The following is a 22,608-nucleotide window of genomic DNA, read 5'->3' on the forward strand; positions in this document are numbered from 1 at the left end:
CAGTTTCCATCTTACACTTTTCCCCCTGTAACCTGTGATAAAACCAAGTATTAGAAATGACGTGTTATCAACGGCAATCTCAGATGGTATGGACAGGGAAATCTGTTTCCATCAAACTTGTTTATGGGAAGTTCTGCTGGGGGTTAGTCTTTGTTGGCCCCAGGATTCAAGCTTCGGAAAGAGTTGAGAAAGATCGGTGGGGATTCTCTGATTGTGTGCTCTGCCCCAGGAAAGCTTTTCTCCCTTTCCCACCCCGCTGTCTGCCTTATCCTTGCCCCAAACCATCCTGCACAGGTACCTGCCCGTCTCTCCACAGCCCAGCTCTGGATTCCCTTCTCAGCATTGCCGGGCCTGATTTTTCCCCCCTTTTATATACCAGATTCATGTTCATGGTGGCTCCTCTGTCTCAACATCTCTTTCCTTCCCTTCTTCTTCCTGGTTTCTTCCTTTACCCTCCTCTTTCCACTTCTCCCTTCCCCCCTCCCTCTGGCTTAGAGAAAGAGCACAAGGCAATAAAGCCACCAGTACCTTGTACCCATGTGAAATTTACTGGAATAATATTACTTAATTGGCAGATTAAAATGGCCTAATTCTATCTCCATGGAATCCATACCTTGCTTATAGACCCACCGTTCCAGTAGGGATAGTAATAGATCTATATGATGTTCTCGACCGCTGCATTTTCAATTTTGGCACCTGATTTGCAGGCAGATATAGTAGTGTGCACTTGGCCAGACAGCTTCTATGTAACTTCAACACGTGATGGGGAGTTTTCATTCCTATGCGTTCAGATTAAAGTCAGCACTGATTTCTACCGGATTAATTTTTAACATCTGATCATATATTTCTGTAATGGAGTTGAGAGACTCCCCAGATGTGATGAGTTTGAATCTAGAATGGGAGGGACACTAGGGACGGAGAGCTTGGAGAGAGCAGAGAAGCACACATGTTTGCATACTGAAGTTCTTAACCTTCCGAGTCCCCCTCCCGCCGGGGTGGCCAGGATCAGCTGTGCGTGTCCAGGTGGCCGGTCCCCGTAACGGCCTGTTTTCCCTTGCAGTGTGGCACGGTGGACCAGGGCCTGTACATGAACCTGACCGAAAGGAATCTGCAGGATGCTCAGAAGTTCATCCTGATGCACGAGGTGGTCCAGCCTGTGACCTCGGTGCCCTCTTTCATGGAGGACAACAGCCGCTTTTCCCACGTGGCTGTCGACGTGGTGCAGGGCAGGGACATGCTCGTCCACATCATCTATCTGGCCACAGGTAGGAGTTGGCGCCTCCCCTGAAGGGTTTCCTAAGCATGAGGTTTCTATGTCCAGCCGCAAGTCGGTCTTCTTTGTCACCCAGCAAAACCCACGAACCAACCTTGTCTTCGTCATCCTCTGTGTTTCTCGTAGGGAACTTAATTTCACTCTTTTTACATTACATTGGCCATAATTTTAGTTGGGAAGACAGCGCCTGGTTTCTTAACTGTCGTTTCTTAAGTGCTCATAAAATAAGGCTTTTCTCGGCAAGACCATTTTCCTTTGTATAGCTTAAGACAATGCAATTGGAGGGCATTGTTGGGTGCAATATTATCCTGGGATTGTCATAATGATTTTCAATGGATTCAAACAGTGCTCTCAAGATATTCCTGGTGTAGGATGTAGATAGAAGAATTTTGAAGAATATGTTTGGAGGCATAAACAACAAAATACTTTGAAGAGAAACCGGCAACACTATTTCTCAAATTATAGATGACAGCTAGACATGTCCAGTTTCCAAGGTAACTGGGTACTGGAGGCAGGCGTCTGGCACAGAAAGGGTGCTTGAGACCAGCCTCAGTGACCGTGTCTCAGTCTGCACACCTGTTCAGCTTTTCCTTGCCTTCAGGTCCTCCCGTGCAGAGTCCCCTCACCACGGAGCCCGCCCCCATCCTTACATCCTCTGTCCAGTGCCCTGTCCAATGACCCCTTTGTCACAGAGCACCGTTTCTATTGTTTTTGTTGTTTATAATATCTCATACCCGCTACTGGTTGATTTTATTCGGGAAGTCACCAACATTTATTGAATTTTCACTATTTTGTGGTTCGTATGAGCACTGATGAGTCAGATGGTGAACAGACTGGCAACATCCTGCTCTCCTGGGGACAACATAACATCAGCCAGCCGCTGAGGGGAAGGACCGAGAGAGTGATTGGCTTATGCTGTGAATATGAATAGAGCCACGGGCTAGCAAGAGGCGGGGGGCTCCTGTCCTTGGCTGTTGAGGGTTGGTCTCTCCCAGGAGGTGACATTTAAGCTGATAGCTGACTAAGGAGAAAGACCTGGCCTTTCAGGACGAGGGAAACAGCGAAGGTACAGGAGTGGTCAGCTGGGGCAGTGCCCCTGTGTTGTCAGGTAAGGACAGGGATGTCACTGTGGGATTGACAAAGGAGGCCATGAGTGCCTCTATGGTCAGGAGCAGGAAGGAAGTTAGGTGGAACATCCATGATGAATAAGGCTTGGAAGAGAGAGGATTGATATGGTATCCCAAGGGATTGGCAGTTCAAGTTTGTGGTGTTTTTTAAGAGAAGACAGAATTACCATTGCAGTGTGTGTCTTGCTCATTAGAGCATAAGAAGAAATCAGGTCTTGGTTTCTGCCATTTTTATCCTTAATGCCCCACAGAGGGCTGGATGTGTAGCAAGGTGAGGAATGAGTGAACTGGACCTTTCCAGAAGTTTCCCTAGTTTTTCTTCATAAGTGTTCTGGTTGACTCTGCCACAGAGAATAGAGTCATCTTGGAACTCCAGGCGGCTGTTGAGTCCCTCATCCGTACCTGGGGGTGGAGGTGGCGAAGGGAGATGAGGCTGGTCGGTATGGAGCAGGGGCCTCAGCCTGAGCATTCTGACCTTTCCACAACCAAGGCCCTAACAAGGTGGGGTTTGCTTCCTTGTGTTTCTAATGATTTGTAGCGAGCTTCTGAGGGTTTCTGATGGCACTCTCGTTGTCCTTTAATTGTGTCTGGTGTCTTAGTTCAGGCTGCCATGACCAAATACCATAGGTGGGGTGGGGGTGGAGGGCTTAATCTACAAATCTATTTCTCACCCTTCTGGAGGCTGGAAGTTCCAGATCAAGGTGCTAGCCAATTTGTTTTCTGGTGACAGTCCTCGTCCTCATTCATTCTCCGTAGATGACCAACTCCTTGCTGTGTCCTCACACGCTGGAAACAGATCATCTCTGTTGTGTCTCTTTAAAAGAGCGCTAATCCCATTTATGGAGGCTCCACCCTCACGGCCTAATGACCTCCCAAAAGCCCCGCCTCGAAATATCATTGCTTTGAAGATCAGGGCTTCAGTATGAATTTTGGGAGGACGCACACATTCAGTCATTAGCAATGAGCAACTTTTTCTACCACTTTTTAAAACTTGCCCACAGGAATAAAATACTTGAAGATATTTTTTAAATTTTTGTAAGTTTACTTATTTATTTTGAGAGAGAGACAGAAGAGTCTGAGTGGAGGAGGAACAGAGAGAGAGAGAGAGAGAGAGAGAGAGAGAAAGAGAGAATCCCAGGCAGGCTCAGCCCTATCAGCACACAGAGCCTGATGGGGTGGGGCGTGGACCTGAGCCGAAATCAAGGGCCGGACACTGGACTGACTGAGCCACCCAGGTGCTCCTTGAAGATCTTTATTGCAGACAATAAGCTTGCGCAGAATCTAAATCCAATCACAACAGATCAATTTGGGTAAATTGTGAATTTAAGATGAAATTATGGTCAACATCCATGGCTTTTTAAAGAGTGTATCTTTCTAGAAACTTGCTTGCCTCTATCTGTTTTGAATGACCTCATGATTGGGCTCCTGCTCTCCCCTGAACCCCCTCCCACCCCCTCCCACAAGGCAGCTAGGGGATTAGCTCTGGACTCAGTTGCTAGCTACCCCAGGTTGTCTCCTCTCCAGGTTTGCAAATCTGATGCTCGTTTACAATGCACCGTGTGCCATTCAGCGCATGTGTCTTACAGAGGTTCCTTTTTGTTGTTGTTGTTCTACACACCTGATTCAGATTTTAATCTATAATTTACAAATTCAGTCATGGCATCCATCAAGATGTCGCTAACGGGAACCACAGGCTGAGGTTACGAGGGAAGAAGCCACACCACAGAACTGTCCTACAGCCTCCACGTCTCACTAGTCCGGGTTTTGTTAATCTCAAAAGAAGAGGAATTTCCAGGGGGTGAAGGTCCCCTCCAACAGAGAAATAATCATGGCTACGTGGGGTCCTAACATGAGCAGTCCTCAAACCATGTGCAGAGATTTGGAGCAGATGCTCGGAGAGTTCCAGTGGTGGCTAGATGCATAGATGGTATTTAAGTTTGTTTAGACTAGCTTGATAACTCTAACTGTAGGACTAATACCGATTACAAATTTCATGTCTCAGCCAAGTTCTGGATCTTTTCATGCATCTCTTACAGGACTGACTAATCCCTTCTTTTGTACGTTTTAATGTAGAATAAAATTTAGTTTTAAATGGTATTATTTTTAATGATCCAACATATAGGTTTCTTTTGTTTTCCCAAGGAATTGAAATGTAAAAGTGGAATATTAGACAAAATATTCCAAAATGCCAGTCTGTTTTTACTAAGCCTGCTAAGAGCCGAGCAGTTCCTGACAGGTAGGGATGATAAAGATTAGAGATTTTGGCTTAAAATTCTAAAGGCTGATGTTGATGTGGTCTTTTATTTATGTCTTCCCAGTAGAGTCCCATCAAGGCAAACCAGGAACATTCCTCCTTTTTGATATTAAAGCTAATACTGAGCACATGTGGCTGGGGCCCTTCCAGGCCCATTGCAGCACCTTCTGGATCTTTACCCGGGAATTCATAAATGCTCACCTGGTAGAGGAGGAGGGTAGCATTGACAACTAGCGAACATGAAGCAGAGTGCTTCCTAACTTGCTACTCAAGTCAATTGGATATCTTGGGTTTGGGAATCCAGGTCTGGTGCTAAGTGTATTTTCTCCCCCTGCCCCTCCTTGATTTTACCTGAATTAACAGGCATTGGAGACAACCCGCCAATGGCCACTTGAAAGTTGGTTTATTTTATTTGTCAGCATTATCTAAAAATCGACGCGAAATAGGCCTTGGCCACGCGGTGGTTCCTGGTACTTCTCGCAGCTTGAATGTCTCATCCCTGCCGCCCGCCACCCCCCTGAGTCCACCGGCCTTTTCCAGACAAGCCCTGGTCTCTTAGCTACAGCTCGCGTCTCTGTCTTGTTGAAGGCCCAGCCAGGCAGGGCTAGGCGCATTATCTGGGCCATGACTGTGCTGCTGTCTTATAAGTGACCTCTTTGAAGGGCTTCTCGGAGCAAGAGGCAAGTTGGCATATGGCAGCTCCTTTAGAAGTTGTACGCCCGGACTTGCTACGTGACTGAGTCTCACGTGCACACAGCTGCTCACTTTCTCTCTGCAAAGATAAAATCAGAGCCCTGTTGACCGCTCATGTGTTCCGCGGCTCTCCTCCTTACTTGACCCGCGAATGCCACCGTCTCTGGCACTTCTGCCTGCGTGACATTCCTTTGCTGGGTTCCATCTTTCCTGCTTGCCCCTCATGGGTGGCTGTGACTCAGGCCCTGCCCATTGTCACGGTGGTTCTGGTCTGTGCTGCCTCCCTGCAAATTCCATTCAGTGTCAGGGCTTCTACCATCCCTTCCAGGACGAAGTGCATTCCTTGCGTTTTGACTGTGCCTCAGTTCCAGTGTGTCTGTAGTTGGATGTGTATCTTTATTGCCCAGATCTGCTTCTGTTCCTGTATATTCTGTCTCGTTCTTGTTCAGGCAGCACATCCTGGAGTTTCAAACCCTCTGCCACCTCTGGGAACCATCCGTTGTACCTTTCCAAAACTTATCCCCTTAATTCAGACCCTTGTTATTTCTAGAGAACTGTGTTTTTGTTGTTGTTTGTTTACTTTGGGGGTGGGGGAGCAGAGAGAGACAATCCTCACGTGGAGCTTGAACCCATGAACCGTGAAATCACGACCTGAGCCGAAAGCAAGAGTTGGCTGCTTAACCGACTGAGCCACCCAGGTGCCCCTAGAGTCCTATTTTAAATCAGTGTTTGTTCCACTTGAGAATGGGTAAGACCTTGATTCTGAGTTAGTATAGCGAGCTGGGATTATTTGGACCGATAAGAGAACTAACATCAAATTACAAATTTTATTTCACTTTTAAAATTTTATTTTTATTATATTTTATTCAAGTACAGTTAACACACAATATTACATTAGTTTCAGGTATACAACATAGGGATTCCACAAGTTTCTACATTATGCAGAAAGCTGGGATTTCTAACAGGCTCCCAGGTGAACTTAACGCTGTCCATTTCTGGACCGTATTCAAGCCGCGCAGTTCTGGATGAAATAATAATTTTGACCTAGAATCTCTCTATAACAGACGTACCTCACCTCTGTCTGTGGTTAGGCACTGACATCACTGTGACTGGTTTCTAATTGTTTGTGATGCAGATATAAAATCTGTTACCCAACATGAGCCTAACGGTTACGTTCACTGTTCCTTTCAGTACCTACTGTTATGATTTGCTAACTCGTCTGAGAACATCTGGTACTTGCTTTGACAGAAAATGTTGAAGATGCAGCCAGCTAGTACAGAACGATTAACATTATCAGGCAAAAAAAAAAAAAAGTCAGAAATCATCTGTAATAGAACTTGGTGGTCTAGACAGGGGGCTGGCAAAGTTACAAGGAACGATTTCTCCAAAAAAAAAAAAAAGGAAGATTGGGTCTGAAAATTTCAAAGCACAACAGTTTGAGCAATATTGATTCAGAATAAATGAGCATTGGATAGAGCCAGGTTAATTTTTAAATTCCAAAGATAAAGAAGGAATTATTGAGGAGAAAAAATAACTGCAAATGGAAAAGAAGAAAAAAAAGTTAGGCGGTCCCAGAATGCGCTCCAGCTGCGTAAATCTGTGAAACATGGTCCAAAATATTCTGAGAAAAAGAAAATGTGAATCGCGAATATCACGCTCAACCAGAAATAGAGAATAGGCAGACACTTTTGCAAACGAGAAAACCTCACGAAGTAGAGTGCCAGGGGTCTCTTTTACAAGCCCCAGACAAGACCCGTTCCTGCTTAGATTCCACCAGTTGATAGAGCAGCTTTGAGAAATAATGGAAAGTAAAACAAAGCAGTGGAAGTCTTAAGACCAGATTGCAAGCACAGCAATGTATACAATAACTGGAGGAAAATTAAATGTGACTCGAGGGTTTTATTCTAGGATAATCTCTCCTTCAAAAGTAAAGGAGGATTCACGGTATCCAGCGTCCGTAATTCCTACCTTAAAAACAGAAAACCTTGATTTCTAGCCAAAGGAAGAAACATCAGAACAGAAACCTCAGGAAAGAAGTCATGGGGAAAGGATGGGTGTTGGGATGAGAATCCATTTTAACTTCGGATAAAGAGAAATGAAGATGCCCTATAGGACCTGACGGTAAGGGTAAGCAAGGGCTGTGAGAGTTGGTGGAGCACAGCATGCTGGGACAGCTGAGAGAAGGCCTGTGAATTGGACATCCCTCGGAGCGCGTGCTCAGCTTCTCTTGCCTTACTTTATCCTGGGCCTTCAGCCATTCGCTGTCTCAGCCACCACCATGGCTGATGGATTCCCGGCAGGACCGTGGGATTCTTCCAACTGATGCCTACTGGCTGGTGGCCAGGCGCCCCCTGCCACCTCCGGACCTGGATGAGACATCGTGCCACTCGCATGGGGTCCCGCTTCTCACGCAGGTGCAAAAGGGACGGGGAGATGCCCTCAGAAAGGCAGGGAGCTCAACTCCCTGTGAGGTGAGCTTCACCCAGTGAGATGCGGGGCATGGGAAGAAACGAGCTGATGAATTTCGCTTCTCTTTTCCCCTCCAGTGGGCTGTCCGAGGCAAGTAGCCAAGCACATGTCTCTTTGTAGCTTGACGTAAGGGAGTGGCCCCAGGGTGACACCTCACATGGCATTCCTTCCCATTCCTTCCTGCTTCCTTTTTTTTTTTTTTTAATATTAGTTCCTGGTGTACAATATACTCTTCTTTTCTTCCTTCACACACGCAGCCCTGGGGTTGTCCCCCTAATCATGCATTAGCTCTTAAGCCTGCTTCACACTCTGTTTTCTAGGCAACCAGAGTCAGGGAGACTTCACTCAGTCCCGTAGAGCTGCATGGCTACAAACATAGGCAGACAGAGAAGAAGAGATATGCTCTATAGACCATGTTCAACCTATAATCACTCGAGAATAATAGAACTGAACATTCTGTTTTTGTTGTTTAATTTTTTTAATGTTTATTTATTTTCTGAAAGAGAGAGAGAGACAGACAGAGTATGAGCAGGGGAGGGGCAGAGAGAGAGGGAGACACAGAATCCGAAGCAGGCTCCAGGCTCCGAGCTGTCAGTACAGAGCCCGACGCGGAGCTCGAACTCACGAACCGTGAGATCCTGACCTGAGCTGAAGTCGGACGCTTAACCGACTGAGCCATTCAGGCACCCCTAACACTGAACGTTTTGTAAAGAAAGGAAGTAACATGAAGCAATCAGTATTTCCAGCTATCACTGTCCATAATTCCTGGAGAATGAATTGGAGGGTAGCCCCGAGGATAGAAATGGGAGAATTTGGGTCTAAAGCATCAGTATAATTTTGCTGCAAGATTTGCCAGTTATGCGAAAGCAATCGTTATAGGGACATGTCATTTCACTGCAGTTGTGTATTGAAGACTAGTCTGTGCTCAAGGCTACCTAATTCAAAATCCACGTCCAGGAGGAGATGGGTGTGGCGGGAGTGGCTAACAGACTGGCAGCGGTGGGGTAGACTGAGGCATGCACTCGTAACTGGGGCGATATTGCCCCTAAGGAGGCAGACATTGATTCCTGAATGACAAAAATATCTTACCTTTATCCACAAAGCACAGATATGCACGCACTGCATAAGCAAAAACATATATATATATATATAACTATATATTTATGGTTTATTTTATATTTATATTTTATTTTATATTTATATTTTTATATATTATATATAATTAATTACAGATTAATTATATATAATATATTGTATATTAATATACAATATATTATATATAAGTATATAATATATTGTATATTAATATACAATATATTATATATAATTATATAATATATATATTTGATGTATATATGTCAAATTAATAAATATAATATATTATATATTTATATTTATGTATATTATGTTATATTTATATATTTATGTGTTTATTTTATATTTATATATTTATATTTATATTAATGTTATATTTATATTAATTTTATATTTATATTATATATATATACACATATAGTGTATATATAGTCTTTAGTATTAAAATTTCCTGTGCTGGAGGACAAGTACAGAAAAAAAAAAAACCCAAAACTGTGAAGAGTCTCCTTGTCAGAGAGATAAAGGAAAAAACATTTGAGAAACACTGTTCTTGGGGATTTTTGTGGAGAAAAGTTAACAGATTTAGTATATGTTCTGGAAGTATGTAAGGATGAAATGGATAAGATCACTAGTAACTCCTGATTTGTTTGCTGTGGGCAGGGGAGTGATTGCTGACAACCTTTTCTAAGAAGGGAGAACTGGAAGTGTGGGGCCCTGATTCCCTGGAGAGGGCTCAGCTGTGAACACAGTAGACTCCCAGCCATGAAGAAGCTCGTATTTCAGAGAGAGGTACCAACCACAAAACGGTTAGGTTAAATGTCGGTTGGGGGAAAAGTACAGCACAACGAAGGAAGGGGGGAGGCCAGGTTTCAGCGTTAACAAGTCATTTGTAAGGGAAACAAGTGGGATCCATTGTGTTTAATGGTTTTGAGGAAGTAGGACGTAGAGACTAGAATTCCACTTCCAAGGACTTTCGTGTGGTAGAAAGTGCCATCTTGAGTCTTTTCGGTAGAGATTAGACTCCATGAATCTGACTTTAGAAAGTTTGCAGCTACTGATGGGAATCGTCTCACTGAGACGGCCCACTGTGCAGGAGAAAGGGTCACTGAATGGGTGACATTCCGAGGGCCACCAGAGGTTGGGGGTCAGATAATAACCCCAGGGAAGAGAAAGGAGACGCCTCAATGCAGATGGGACCCCAGCACTCATGCTTCCTGTGGCTTTTCCATGAGTACCGTGGAGAAAATATAGCCAGTGAGTGGCTGTATCCTACCCTCCCTTTCTTCTCTTTCAAATATATTTTCAATATAGAATAGAATATAGAATATGTATTTATTGTTACTTGCTACCAACCATTATTAAAATTCAGAAATCAGTAATGATAAAATAATTGCAGGGACTAATAGCAGTGTAGGAAAATCCCATTTGAGCTTGTAGAAAAAACAGAGAAAGAAACAATGTTCTGTGTACTCTAGAAATTTCTCCTGTAAGAGTAACGATTGGGGACTAGCTTATTAGCAAATGCAAAAATCCCATTCCAGACGTTATCTCCCTGGGTACAGTTCCTTCCAGTACCTTCTCTTAAGCCCTGCAGTTCCCCTTTTGTAGAGAGGAACATGACGCTGCTGAGTGAAGGACAGGCCCCAACAATCCCTAGGACTGAGGTACACAAGACTTGAGAGGCTCTAGGGAGATCCCTGTGGGCACTAAAAATTAAATGATTCATTTCTGTGGCCATTATTAACCACTGTCTTCCTTCAATATTTACAATCGGTGTCATGAGTAAGCATGAAGCTGTGCGCATCTTTTGTTGGGAAGATTTTGCAACAGTCACCCCTAATTCTGTCCTTCTCGCTGGACATCAAAAATCCAAACTTAATCTGAACATGCTCATGTGTGTCTGTTTGTGTAAGGTGTTCCCATAGGCTAGAAGGAAGCATTATGTAGTTTGAGTGTTCCTTAGAATTTAACAGATTTTGAGTTTAATGATAAAATAATTGCAGGGAATAATAGCCGTGTAGGAAAATCCCAACCACCCGGTGTTATGGGTTAAATGGTGTCCTCCCAAAAGACATGGTGAAGTCCCAACCCACCCAACCCACCATTATCTCAGACTGTGAGCTTACTGGGAAATAGGGTCTTTGCAGGTGCAAGTAGTTAAGATTAAGCCCCATAGGAGTCAGGTGGACCCTTTATCAGATATGCCTGGTATCCCTATAAGAGGAAGAGAAAGACCCACATAGGGAGAATGATGTGACCACACAGACGGAGACTGGAATGAACAGCCACAAGCCAAGGAGCACCAATGATGGGCAGCCACCACCAGAAGCTGGGAAGAGACGAGGAAGGATTTTGCCCAGAATCTCAGGGAGTACAGACTTCTAGCCTTCAGGACTGCGAGTCAATACGTTTCTGTACCTTAAGCCATCCAAGAATGTGGTATTCTATCTCAGCAGCCCCAGGACACTAATCCACCTGAGGGTATTTGGCCACTTTGCATCTGACCTTGCAGCCAAACTTCAAGTGTGTAGCCTGGCCTTCTCCTGTTCCGCTGACATTTCTCAATGACCAGAACTCCATGAACAAAATTTGCATTTTTGTATTAGTTTATGTGAAGCCAAATTAAAATGGAAAGTGTACTGTTGAAAACAATTTAAAAATGGCAAGCCACTTAAAATGGCATAAGAACAACTCATTGTTTTGCTTTACTAAACACAGGAGCATTCGTTCTTGTATTTTAAGACGTGTTGTTTTTAAACATGTTTTCCGAATAATTTTAGTTGCTTACGCCCAGCTCCCCACCCACAAAATAATAAGTTCAATGCTACCACTTAGTGGCTGTCCCGGTTTCCTCTAAATGTGATGCAGTCTGCCCCGGCGTCTATGGAGTGGCCCATTTTCCTGCTCTTTTCTTCTCTGCCTTCTCTCCCCCCACCTGTCGTGTCAGAGACCCTGCTGAGTCTTCTACTCTTCCTCTTGCTTGTTGCACATGATCAGCATTGATTGAAAGTTGCCTCAAGTAGTAAAGTGCTGTGGTCTGTGGGCGGAAGAAATACACACCATTTCTCTTCACCCCATCTCTTCACATAAATCCCATCTGATGCTCACATTTGACATATCTCGTTAAGGTTTCGTGGTCATTACTAGAGTTGAAGTACAGTAGCCTCCCATTTACAGACCTACCGTCCTCCTGTTTCTACAGATATCTAGGTAGTATGCCTAGATCATTTCTGTGGGAGAGGATGTCAAACCCCAAAGAGGTTTTACCAATGCCCCACATCTCCACTGCTGCAGAGGAACAGAGGAACCCTTTCTCCCTGGAGACTTTGCGAGGCGATGATATCAACAACGTACCGTATCTCTTCCCTCTTTCCTGCTTCCTTTCTTTGTACCGTGACCTAGATGCATGTTGTTTTCCTGACATGAGGGACAAACACACAACATGTCAGGAGAATCCTCCAGCCACCCTACAGGCGGTGAGGTGGCTGCGTCTCTACCCCAGGGGGTGCCACCTCTGACTCGGTTGTTCCAGACCCCTGGGGAGCCTTCAGGAGTCCCTCCAGAAGCAATTGACGCGGACCTCTGAGCATAGAAGATCGGGATGAGGTTTTGTGTTTCCTTTGAGAAGGCAAGGGACAGAATTTTAGAATGCCGGTGCACATCCACGCTGCAGGCGGGCATTAGAGTAATATGTGCAATTGCTGTCAACGGGCCTAACACGGCCATTGTGCCCGCTGTTCAATCAGAAAAAATAAATTGTCGTCAGTACTATAAAATCTGGAATGGTTGGCTTCTGTTACGTTAGCAAATTGAATCTGTGTGCTAGGAAAACTTGGGTTCCACTCAGATGGCCAGGGTGTGCCGTCGGTCGTCTTTTGTCCCTTGAAAGGAATATTGTCTTCAGAGTAAATCTTTCTGTAATGATTTCATCTAACACAATGGCCGTGGTAACGGGGGCTTTGCAGAGGCGGCAGGTCATGTGGGCCACAGCGGAGGCCCATCTGATCAGGCCGTCAGATTACTTGTAGGGTTGTTTACGCCTTGGTTTTAAAAATCTCCCTTTTTCAGTCTTTGCGCAAGCATCTCCTTGCTAACCTGTAGAGACAATGTTTGCCCGGCAGCGATGGCCAGCTGCTGCTGAGCAGATTTAAGCCTTGGCCTCTAGGTCATTAAATTCTAGAAGCAGATAGCAGGCCCTCAGAAGGACTAGGAAGGACTAGGTACAGTCTCCACTGCATGATAAAATGTCATTAACAGTGACATTATATACAGGCTTTCATTCAGAAGCAGTCACACAGCAGAGTGACCGGAAGAAAAAACACCCCATTGTTTCTTCGCACGTTAGCCTTCCGGAGAGGAAATGTGGATAGAAGAATCCCTTGGTGTGAAAGGGATCTGACAGACCCAGGAGTGAGAGAATGCCCAGGTAGAGGGAGCCAGGCATACCTATTAGTGTCCCCGCTGGAAGCCATTAGAAAAAGTGGGCTGTCCCCAGGTCATCATGGCGGATTAACGCAGCATACTCCCTTCCACCAGGAAGTCTGCAGCAAACTGTGATTTGAGTAAACAGCCTGATACGGTGGTGCAGTTACTGACAGTGCACGTGTCTGCAAACAAACCTGTGGTGGATGGAAGGAAACAGTATTTGTCATTTGCAGAGATGTCAACAGAAGAATTTCTTTTAATTTTTGTCCTCCAAGAAATAGCATAGTTTCACAGTGAGATGAAAAATCTGTTCACTTATTGGTTGGCTTATAGAATTTTCATCCCTCTTTCCTTTTGAAACACAAGAGATGGGCACACTGTTGCTTTTTAAATAAGGTATTTTATGGTCTTTAAATAGAATTGCCCGTACAAAAAGATGTTGCAGCGTTCTTATCAAGGAACCATATAATTCTCATGGTGTTAAGGAGGGGGTGGTGTTCCAAGCTGATGTCCTTAGGGGCCAGTGCTTCCCCGACTTGACTTACCCGTTCAATAAATAAGTATGGGGGAGAGGAAGGGGGAAAAAAGTTATAGAGAGGGAGGAAGGCAAACCATAAGAGACTCTTAAATACTGAGAATGAACTGAGGGTTTATGGGGGGAGAGGGGAAAGTGGGTGATGGGCATTGAGGTGGGCACCTGCTGGGATGAGCACTGGGTGTTGTAGGGAAACTAAGTTGACAATAAATTATATTTAATATAAAAAATTAAAAAAATAAAACTTAAAAAAAATAAGTATTTGCTCAGAGAAGCTGAGGACGTGACTGTTACTAATGGAACCTTGTAGGAAGAATGGAGACAGCTGAACCGACCCAACCCTAAGTCGAGAAAACCTGAAATGATAATTACATAGGCAGTTACACATCTAGACCAAAGAAAAATCAATGTGGAATAAAAGTTCCTTCCCTTGTTTTGCCTTGGATGGCCTTAGGAAATGCTAAATAATTGCCAAATGTGCAGGTAGGTGGAAAGTGGGAAGCTGTCTGTCCATCTGTCCATCCAGCCATCCTTCTCATCACCCAGCCCCCACCCCACTGTCATTACTTTACCCCAAATATGAAAAAAAAAAAACAAACAAAAAACAACCTCTTCTTTTGGTTTTGTGTCACTCTTTAAGAGCATTCAATGCAAATTAGTTAAATTTGTGACCAATCACTTTGTGGATTTCTAAAGACTACAGAAGCTTAACTCAGTGTGAAATTAAAAAAGAAAAATTAATGTTTATTTTTGAGAGAGAGCAGAGAGCACGTGCAAGCAGGGGAGGGGCAGGGAGAGACACACACGCATAATCTGAAGCAGGCTCCCAGCTCTGAACTGTCAGCACAGAGCTGACATGGGGCTCAAACCCACAAACTGTGAGATCATGACCTGACCCAAGCCGAAGTCAGATGTTTAGCCAACTGAGCCCCCAGGCACCCCTTCAGTTTGAAAGTTTTAAAGCATTTTGAGATTAAAACAGTGTCCAGGAGGGCGGTTCTTGTCATCTGTGTTTAGTCTAACTCTTTTTTAAAAAATGTTTATTTATTTTGAGAGGAAGAGTGAGCGGGAGAGGGGCAGAGTGAGAGGGAGAGAGAGAACCCCAAGCAGGCTCCACACTGTCAGCACAGAGCCCAGTGTGGGGCTCAATCCCACGGATCGTGAGATCATGACATGAGCCAAAATCAAGAGTCAGACACTTAACCAACTGAGCCACACAGGCACCCCATGTTTTTAGTCTAACTATTGTGCTCCCAACTGGGTATAATGAAACTGATTGAATATATGATCTTTTTTATTTGAGGAATGAAACTTGAGTTGGAAAAAAGGAAAGGAGAATTTGCTCAAGGAAAATTTGTTTCTTCAACTAGAAAGTATGCAAGAAGCATTGTTACCATGTGAGGCTAAAATACTGAAGAGTTGTCTGCAGTCAGTAAGAGTCCCTTAGAATGACCCTGACCTAAGGCCAGTAGAAGTTGGTTTTCACACTCTCAGAACAGATAGGAGGTTTTAGAGGCCTCAGTTTCCACCTATATGTACCAAAAAGTAAATATTCCACTAATTAATTGTCTGAATACTCAAATACATTTATGGGATTTTGGAAAAATAATTTAAAAATTCACCGTTAGTATTGAAAGAGATTAATTATCAAGGTAGAAGCCTCATTGATATGGTCCTCATTGATATGATCACTTAATTAATTTTTAAAATCTGATCTTGCTTCAGCAAAAGATCACTGATTCAATGTGAAAAATAGTGGTCCTGACTCGTCCTTGATAAACTGGGTCTTTAAAGGCAATCTTCACAATGAATTGCTGCTCCTTGAGTTAAACAATCATTTTTTTCTTTCCTTTAGAAATTTTATAGATTGCACAGTGTTGGTATTTTTTTAAATACTGGTGTTCAGCATTAGTTTATTTCTGCGTAGACTAGATAAGAGCCAGTTGCCTTGGTGTTTCCTGAATTGCTGTCCTGTGGTGATCCGCCTGGCAGTTTGTCTTCAGGAATCTCTAACTTTTGAAGGTGGGTCCTTAACCCGCACCTCCGGGTTCCTCAGATTCCTTCCGGGCCTTGGGCACAGAGCATGCTGGGAGCAAGAAGACGCAGGCTCAGTGCCGGCTCATCTCACCCTGGCTGTGCTCTGAACTCTCCCCTGGTTTTAGTGACAGAGCCTTGGACATCTTCTCTCCCGAGCGGTGATCCAGTCTTTTCTCCAGTGTCTGGGTTTTGTCCTGTGTCCTCTGACACATGGCCCTCCCAGGAATCAGGGGACTGCTCGTGGACCCTGAGGATGACCCTGCCCCATCTCCAGACAAGAACCTGTTGTCCCTCGCCCCTGGTCCCATGTTTCCTGCTGTCTGATTGGGACCCTCACCATGGCCTTCAATGTATAACTGGTTTTAGGCTTTGACTGTCTCTCGAAGAGTCAAGTCTTAGTTATGGAAAAACAGTGTATTTTGTTAGGACTCATAATGTGCCTTCTTCGTGATTGAGAACTGGGCTGGGACGCCACGTAGATCACAAACTAAACCCATGGAAGATTCGGAGAGCCACCCTGGAAAGTCAGCGTGGAAGCCAGAAGGCTGAAGGGGCCTGGAATCTGCCCATCAGTGTGGGGCCTATGATCTCAGAAGTGTCACGGGGAGAGCCCATTGCCCTACACGGGGACATTTGAGAATACATGTCACACCTGCCCGTTGGATCCAGCTAAGGCTTTCCTGCCCCTCGGATATTTGGTTCCTTATCTCACATCCCTGTTTCATGCTTTTGGAGGTCCACACTTGTCCCCATAACTTCTGTTAAGAAATCCCTGCTCTTTCATTCACAGAGTCCCGTCTATGCTCAGGTGGAATATGTTTCTCGAGCTGTCAGCGCATCTCGAAAGATAAGATGGCTGCCTGGTGGGGAAGGATGGGTGGGTCGTCCTAAGAGAAGGCACAGAATATGGAAAACTGAAAGCTATAGAAAGATATGGGGGCATTTGAAAGGTGAGAAATTTAAATTCGCTGGGGTTGTGGGTGGGGAGACAGGAGATAAAGCTGAAAGATAGGATGTGCCACATTGAAATTCTTATCCTAACAAATGAATTCAGGATTTCAGATGCATGAACAGATTTGAGCCTAAGGGGAAGAGACATGACGGGGTTTCGAACATGGTGAGTTCCAGTTGCATGGGGGCGGTCTGGTAGTTGGAAATCCTTTTTTTGAAGTGAAAGAGAAAAGCTTGGCTCAGTAATAGAGACTTCAGCTCAGCTCTGAAGCCATAGGAATGGATAAGGTCATGCCTGAAGAAAGTGCATGAAAATTGTAGCTACCAAATAGCTTGACGCATCAGCTACTAGTTCATAATTAGTATAATGTAGAAATTCAGAAAAATGACAATTTTCATTCCATTGAGTAGCGAGCTCTCTTTTTTCCCCCCTTTTAAATTAATGTTGCAAAAGTACAAAAGTGCTTAGCATAGATTTTTCTCAACCATCCTGGCTCACACTAATGGGACCAGACGCAGTGTAAATTTCACCACTGGGGTGACAGGGTGATTTAGACTCTGTGTTCCTGCCTGGTGACTGTCAGAGAAGGGCGGCCGCCACTGCCAGCCGGGTGGCTGTTTTGTAATTTAGATACAATAAATCTAAGGCGAGTAATTTCCTTCTGGAAACTTGAATTGCCTCCTTAACAGGAAGATGAGAGTTAGATTTAAGTGGTGTGGTCAGAGGGGAGTTTTGAGAGGACACCCAGAGGGCTGGATTGATCGCTCTCATTTTAAATGTAATACTGTTTTTATTCACGAGAAACTCCAGTGATAAACTTCCTATAAGAATCGGCCTATGATTTTGCATACTTTAAAGGAGTGTGTGGTCTGGTGTGGTTTTCTGTAAGGCGGTAGATGCTGTTGGCTCAGAGGCAGGATCTCCCCTCCAGCTTTGGGTGTGGTGAGGATGGACAGAGGCAGGAGCCTGTTCGGTTTAGACGACACTTGAGTAGGGTTTATAATCCACGAGCTGGAAGTGGCAAGACAATAATTCTAGCGGATTCTTATGTAATGTGCCCCGCGTGCCAGGCACCGTTCAAGCCCTCTGCACAGAGAAGCTCACCGCGTGGCCCCCAACCTGTGAGCTGGACCCCAGGGTGAAGGAGACGCAGAGGGTGACTGGCCTGCTCTTGGCCAGGTGGCCTGTAAGTGTTGGAGTTGGGAGTCTAACCTGGGCCGTGGGGCCCCAGGGTCCACACTCTGAACCCTGTGCTCTGCTCGAACACCTACCGTGTGCCAGGCACTGTTGCAGATGCCAGCGAGATCACAGTGACGAAGACCAGCTACATCCTCCAGGACCACCGTCCCTGGAACTTCTCAACCCAGGGCGAGATGTGGGAATATGGTTTAAAATAATACTTAGGGGTAGAAGAATGTCGCATACAATTTATGACTAAGAGGCTTCAACTGGCTAGCGTATTCTTCTTGGGAAAAAGAAAATAATCCATTAGTTGAATCTGATAAAATGAGTTAATCAAAAGCTCCATTTCGTATAGTAACCACGAAGCCCTGTTTTCCTCTTTAAATTCCCTTGTACTATATAAATGCAATGCTGAGCTCCCACTGCCAAAACCAGTTTAATTCATTTGCCCAATTACAAGTTAAAAGAAAGAACTTTCATAACATATTAGCTGTCTGCTACTTTGGGATAATGAGCAGCTGAATTGATGAACTTTATGTAATGATCTGTTGCTATGGCAACATGCTGCCCAGTGAGCGGAAGAGGGCATTTCATCATTACTTCACTGATAATGGTTGGAACAGTAATGGATGCAAATACAAAAGGTTTTCTTTTACTCCACGGCAACTCTGGGTCAATGAGACAAAACAATAAAATGTCTCTTGGAAACAGTGGCAGAGAATCAAATAGAGTCAAATGCACAATTGGAAAGACAGTAATTTAGCTTTCCAGGTTCGTGGTCTTAGTGTCCACAGTGAATCTCCAACCCAGTCGCAGGTAACCATTGTCAGAAGTGCCCTGTGTCCGTTTCGTGGGTTTCATTTCTGTACTGGATTCAGCACACAGCAAGCTCACTAATGAACACTCCCTTAAAATACAGTAACACATTGAGATGTCACAAGAGGAGAATGGAGTCAGGCTTACATTTAACCATCCATGGTTTGCAATAAATAATCTCTGCATCTTTATTCCACATTTTTCTGAACCAGCCCTTTCTTTGCTTTTTATGACTTTTTTTTTTTTTACAAAACACAAAATTATGTATAACTCCACTCTTTAAGTTTTTTTGTACCTTAGAGGAAATATATATTTATTGTGTGTTTTGGAAGTGCTTCAGACTGCTGTTCTTTTTTTTTTTAATTGTTTTTGAATGTTTATTTTTGAGAGAGAGAGAGAGAGAGAGAGAGAGAGAGAGAGGCGGAACACGAGTCGGGAAGGTCAGAGAGAGAGGGAGACACAGCATCCGAAGCAGGCTCCGGGCTCCGAGCTGTCAGCACAGAGCCCGATGCGGGGCTCGAACTCACGAACCGCGAGATCATGACCTGAGCCGAACCGGGCGCTTAACTGACTGAGCCTGGGTGGTGCCTCCAGGCTGCTGTTCTTAAGAATCCATTTCTCTGACACTTTTTTCAATGTTCAGTGTTCTCAAATTCATCGAATTAAAGCCACTCTACACGTAGAGCATAAGGCATTTTACTTTAAGCTTAGTTGTTTCATTGTTCAGGCTCTAGTGAATTGCAGAAGGTTGTCTGGTCATATGCAAGCATGAAAACTCAAAAATGATCATTTTTATTTACAGCAGTCGTAACTGTTCTGAGCTGACCACGTTTTTCTTTTCCTTCCCTCTCTCCCTCCCTTCTTCCTTCCTGCCTTCTTTCCTAAAAAAAAAAAAAAAAAAAGGTGTGTTTTCATAAACTTTTGAAATTTTGGTGAGACTAAAGTTCTAGAAATCCTTCAAAAAGAAATTCATTATAATCAGCGCCCTTTTCCTCAGGTACCTGAAAGTTCATTCTTGAGTGCTCATTCCCTTCTCTCTGATGTTCCCCCAAAGAGCAGGAGAGCCTTTAGCATAAAGGTCGTGAGTAACAGCACCGTCTGTATGAATTATTTTATAATGCTTATCAAAATGCATCCATTTTTCACAATGTTCCATGTCCTATATCATTCTCTTGCTGCTTTACTAGCCCGGGATCAAACGTATAGGGGATTAAGTGAAATAAATGGCAGTATTTGAAAATACTAGGCTGTAACTAATATGAATCTTACATTGTGATCATACAAGTCAAACCTATAATTTATAGTGCCTTTGCATTTCAATTTCAATCATGACCTCTTAAGGGAATGTGGAAAAATAACTCATGGTCTAGTTTTGAAATTGCTTTAAGCAAATTATCTGAAGGGCGAAAGTCTGGTTTTTTTGGTTATTTTTTATTTTTGTATATCCTACTCTTGACATGGAGTCCCTGTGCCAGCTTGCATCATAACGAAGATAACAAGTTCCGCAGATTGGGTAGACTAAACAAACAGAAACTTCTTTCCCACTTCTTCCTTTCTTTCTTCCTTTCTTTCTTTCTTTCTTTCTTTCTTTCTTTCTTTCTTTGTTTCTTTCTTAATGTTTATTTTTGTCTTTAAGAGAGAGAGAGAGAGAGAGGGGCGCCTGGGTGGCGCAGTCGGTTGAGCGTCCGACTTCAGCCAGGTCACGATCTCGTGGTCCGTGAGTTCAAGCCCTGCGTCGGGCTCTGGGCTGGTGGCTCAGAGCCTGGAGCCTGTTTCCGATTCTGTGTCTCCCTCTCTCTCTGCCCCTCCCCCGTTCATGCTCTGTCTCTCTCTGTCCCAAAAATAAATAAACGTTGAAAAAAAAAAAAAAAAGAGAGAGCGTGAGCAGGGGAGGGGCAGAGAGAGAGGGAGACACAGATTCTGAAACAGGCTTCAGGCTCCAAGCTGTCAGCACAGAGCCTGATGCGGGGCTCGAACCCACGGACCGTGAGATCATGACCTGAGCCAAAGTCGGATGCTTAACTGACTGAGCCACCCAGGTGCCCCCCCCCCGCCCCCGCCCTGCCCACTTATTTCTGGAGGTGGAAGTCCAAGGTCAAGGTGTTGACAAAGTTGTTTTATTCGGAGACTCCTCTCCTTGGGATGCAGACGGCCATCTTTCTGATTCGTCCTCACATGTGGATGCACATGTCTGCATCCTAATTTTTCTCTTCTTGCAAGAATACCAGTCAACCTGGAGAAGGGACCTCCCTCTATACAACCTGTTGTGTGTTAATTACCTTTTTAAGGTCCCTGTCTCCAAATATTGTCACATTCTGAGGTGTTAGGAATTAGGACTTCACCATGAACGTTGAGGGGACACAATTTAGCCCATAATACTCCCTATCTTCTTATAAGACCCATTTTCATAGCAAAGGAGAGATGGTTATGCTTTTCCATCTCTATCAAGACGCAAAATTGAATCTCATTAAAACTATTCAGTCCTTATTAGTGAGAAAAGTGAACATTGACAATTACAAAAACATCCGTTATTTTCCCCCTAAGTTAAAAATATGACCAATTCTCAACCAGCATAGCTGAGTGATGTGTAGTAGGGCTTACACTGCACAGAGCGAACGTGACCTACAGCAAACAGTGGTTTCAGGGTCTTATTTTTACTGTGAGATTCTTTTGGCTTAAATGTCTTTTGTCACCTTAAATCCCCCCTTTTTTTTTAAATTTTTTTTAACGTTTATTTATTTTTGAGACAGAGAGAGACACAGTGTGAACGGGGGAGGGGCAGAGAGAGAGGGAGACACAGAATCAGAAGCAAGCTCCAGGCTCTGAGCCATCAGCCCAGAGCCTGACGCGGGGCTCGAACTCACGGACCGCAAGATCGTGACCTGAGCTGAAGTCGGATGCTTAACCGACTGAGCCACCCAGGCGCCCCAAATCCCCCCTTTTTTTAAGATAACCCTTTTCATCAGATTATTCTCTTGTTTGTGCCCTGAGCTCTTGGAAGTGAAAGCCCAAAGCCTGATGGAGAAGTCAGATCAGTTCCGGGCTTGGCACCACTTATACATCAGTTACTGTGGACTGAATTCTAGGATAAGATAAGCACAGACCTCTAAATCATAGCTTAATCTTTGTCTTGATTAACTGCTCTCGCTTCACACACCGCTAATCAGCCCCCCTGATCTTTTAGGAGCTCATCAGCCATGCTGATACTGATGCACCATTACAGCCATTGCATATTATCCCTTCCATACTTTTAGGACAAAACTAACCAGCACTTGATTGGTATGAAGAGGCTCTAAATTCTGGCCCAAGAGTGAACTTTGGCACTCACTTAGCCTGTCTGGGCTTTGATTTCCTCGCCTGCAAAATTCGCAATATTGTTGTAGGTTCCTTCCATCTCTAACATCCTGTGACCATTTGGAATTTTAATTCGGAAAACATAATGGTAGAAGGCCAATTGCAATGAGAGGTGGCCCTATCAATGGGGTCTCTTGCGTTCTCCCACATGGACTTGTCTGAATCCACGTGGATTCAGAAAATGAACCGAATTAGGAAAGTGAAGGTGGCCAGTATTTCCCTATTTACACATCAAGCTATACACTTGTGCTTCTCATTCCTTGCTACTTTAATTTTGGTTAGTTTCTTTTTTTCCTCTGTGCATTAGCTATAACATTGATTATTCGAACTGCGGATCCTAAAAGATGATGTCACCCACACTCTTTCTGTTTGGAAGGTCCTCAGGGTCCTTCATTT

General features: G+C 44.2%; 1 protein-coding gene across 5 annotated transcripts in view; it reads left to right on the forward strand.

Annotated features, from left to right (window-relative positions):
• Window positions 1-22,608, forward strand: part of SEMA5A (semaphorin 5A) — a 472,280-nt gene that overhangs the window by 334,712 nt on the left and 114,960 nt on the right. For all 5 annotated transcript variants that reach the window (XM_053202211.1, XM_053202205.1, XM_053202198.1 and 2 more), the window contains one exon: window positions 1,061-1,265. In XM_053202211.1, coding sequence (XP_053058186.1) covers window positions 1,061-1,265 — 205 coding nt within the window. The remainder of the gene's footprint in view (window positions 1-1,060; window positions 1,266-22,608) is intronic.

This window comes from Acinonyx jubatus, chromosome A1, assembly GCF_027475565.1.
Source record: "Acinonyx jubatus isolate Ajub_Pintada_27869175 chromosome A1, VMU_Ajub_asm_v1.0, whole genome shotgun sequence".
Taxonomy (NCBI): Eukaryota; Metazoa; Chordata; class Mammalia; order Carnivora; family Felidae; genus Acinonyx; species Acinonyx jubatus.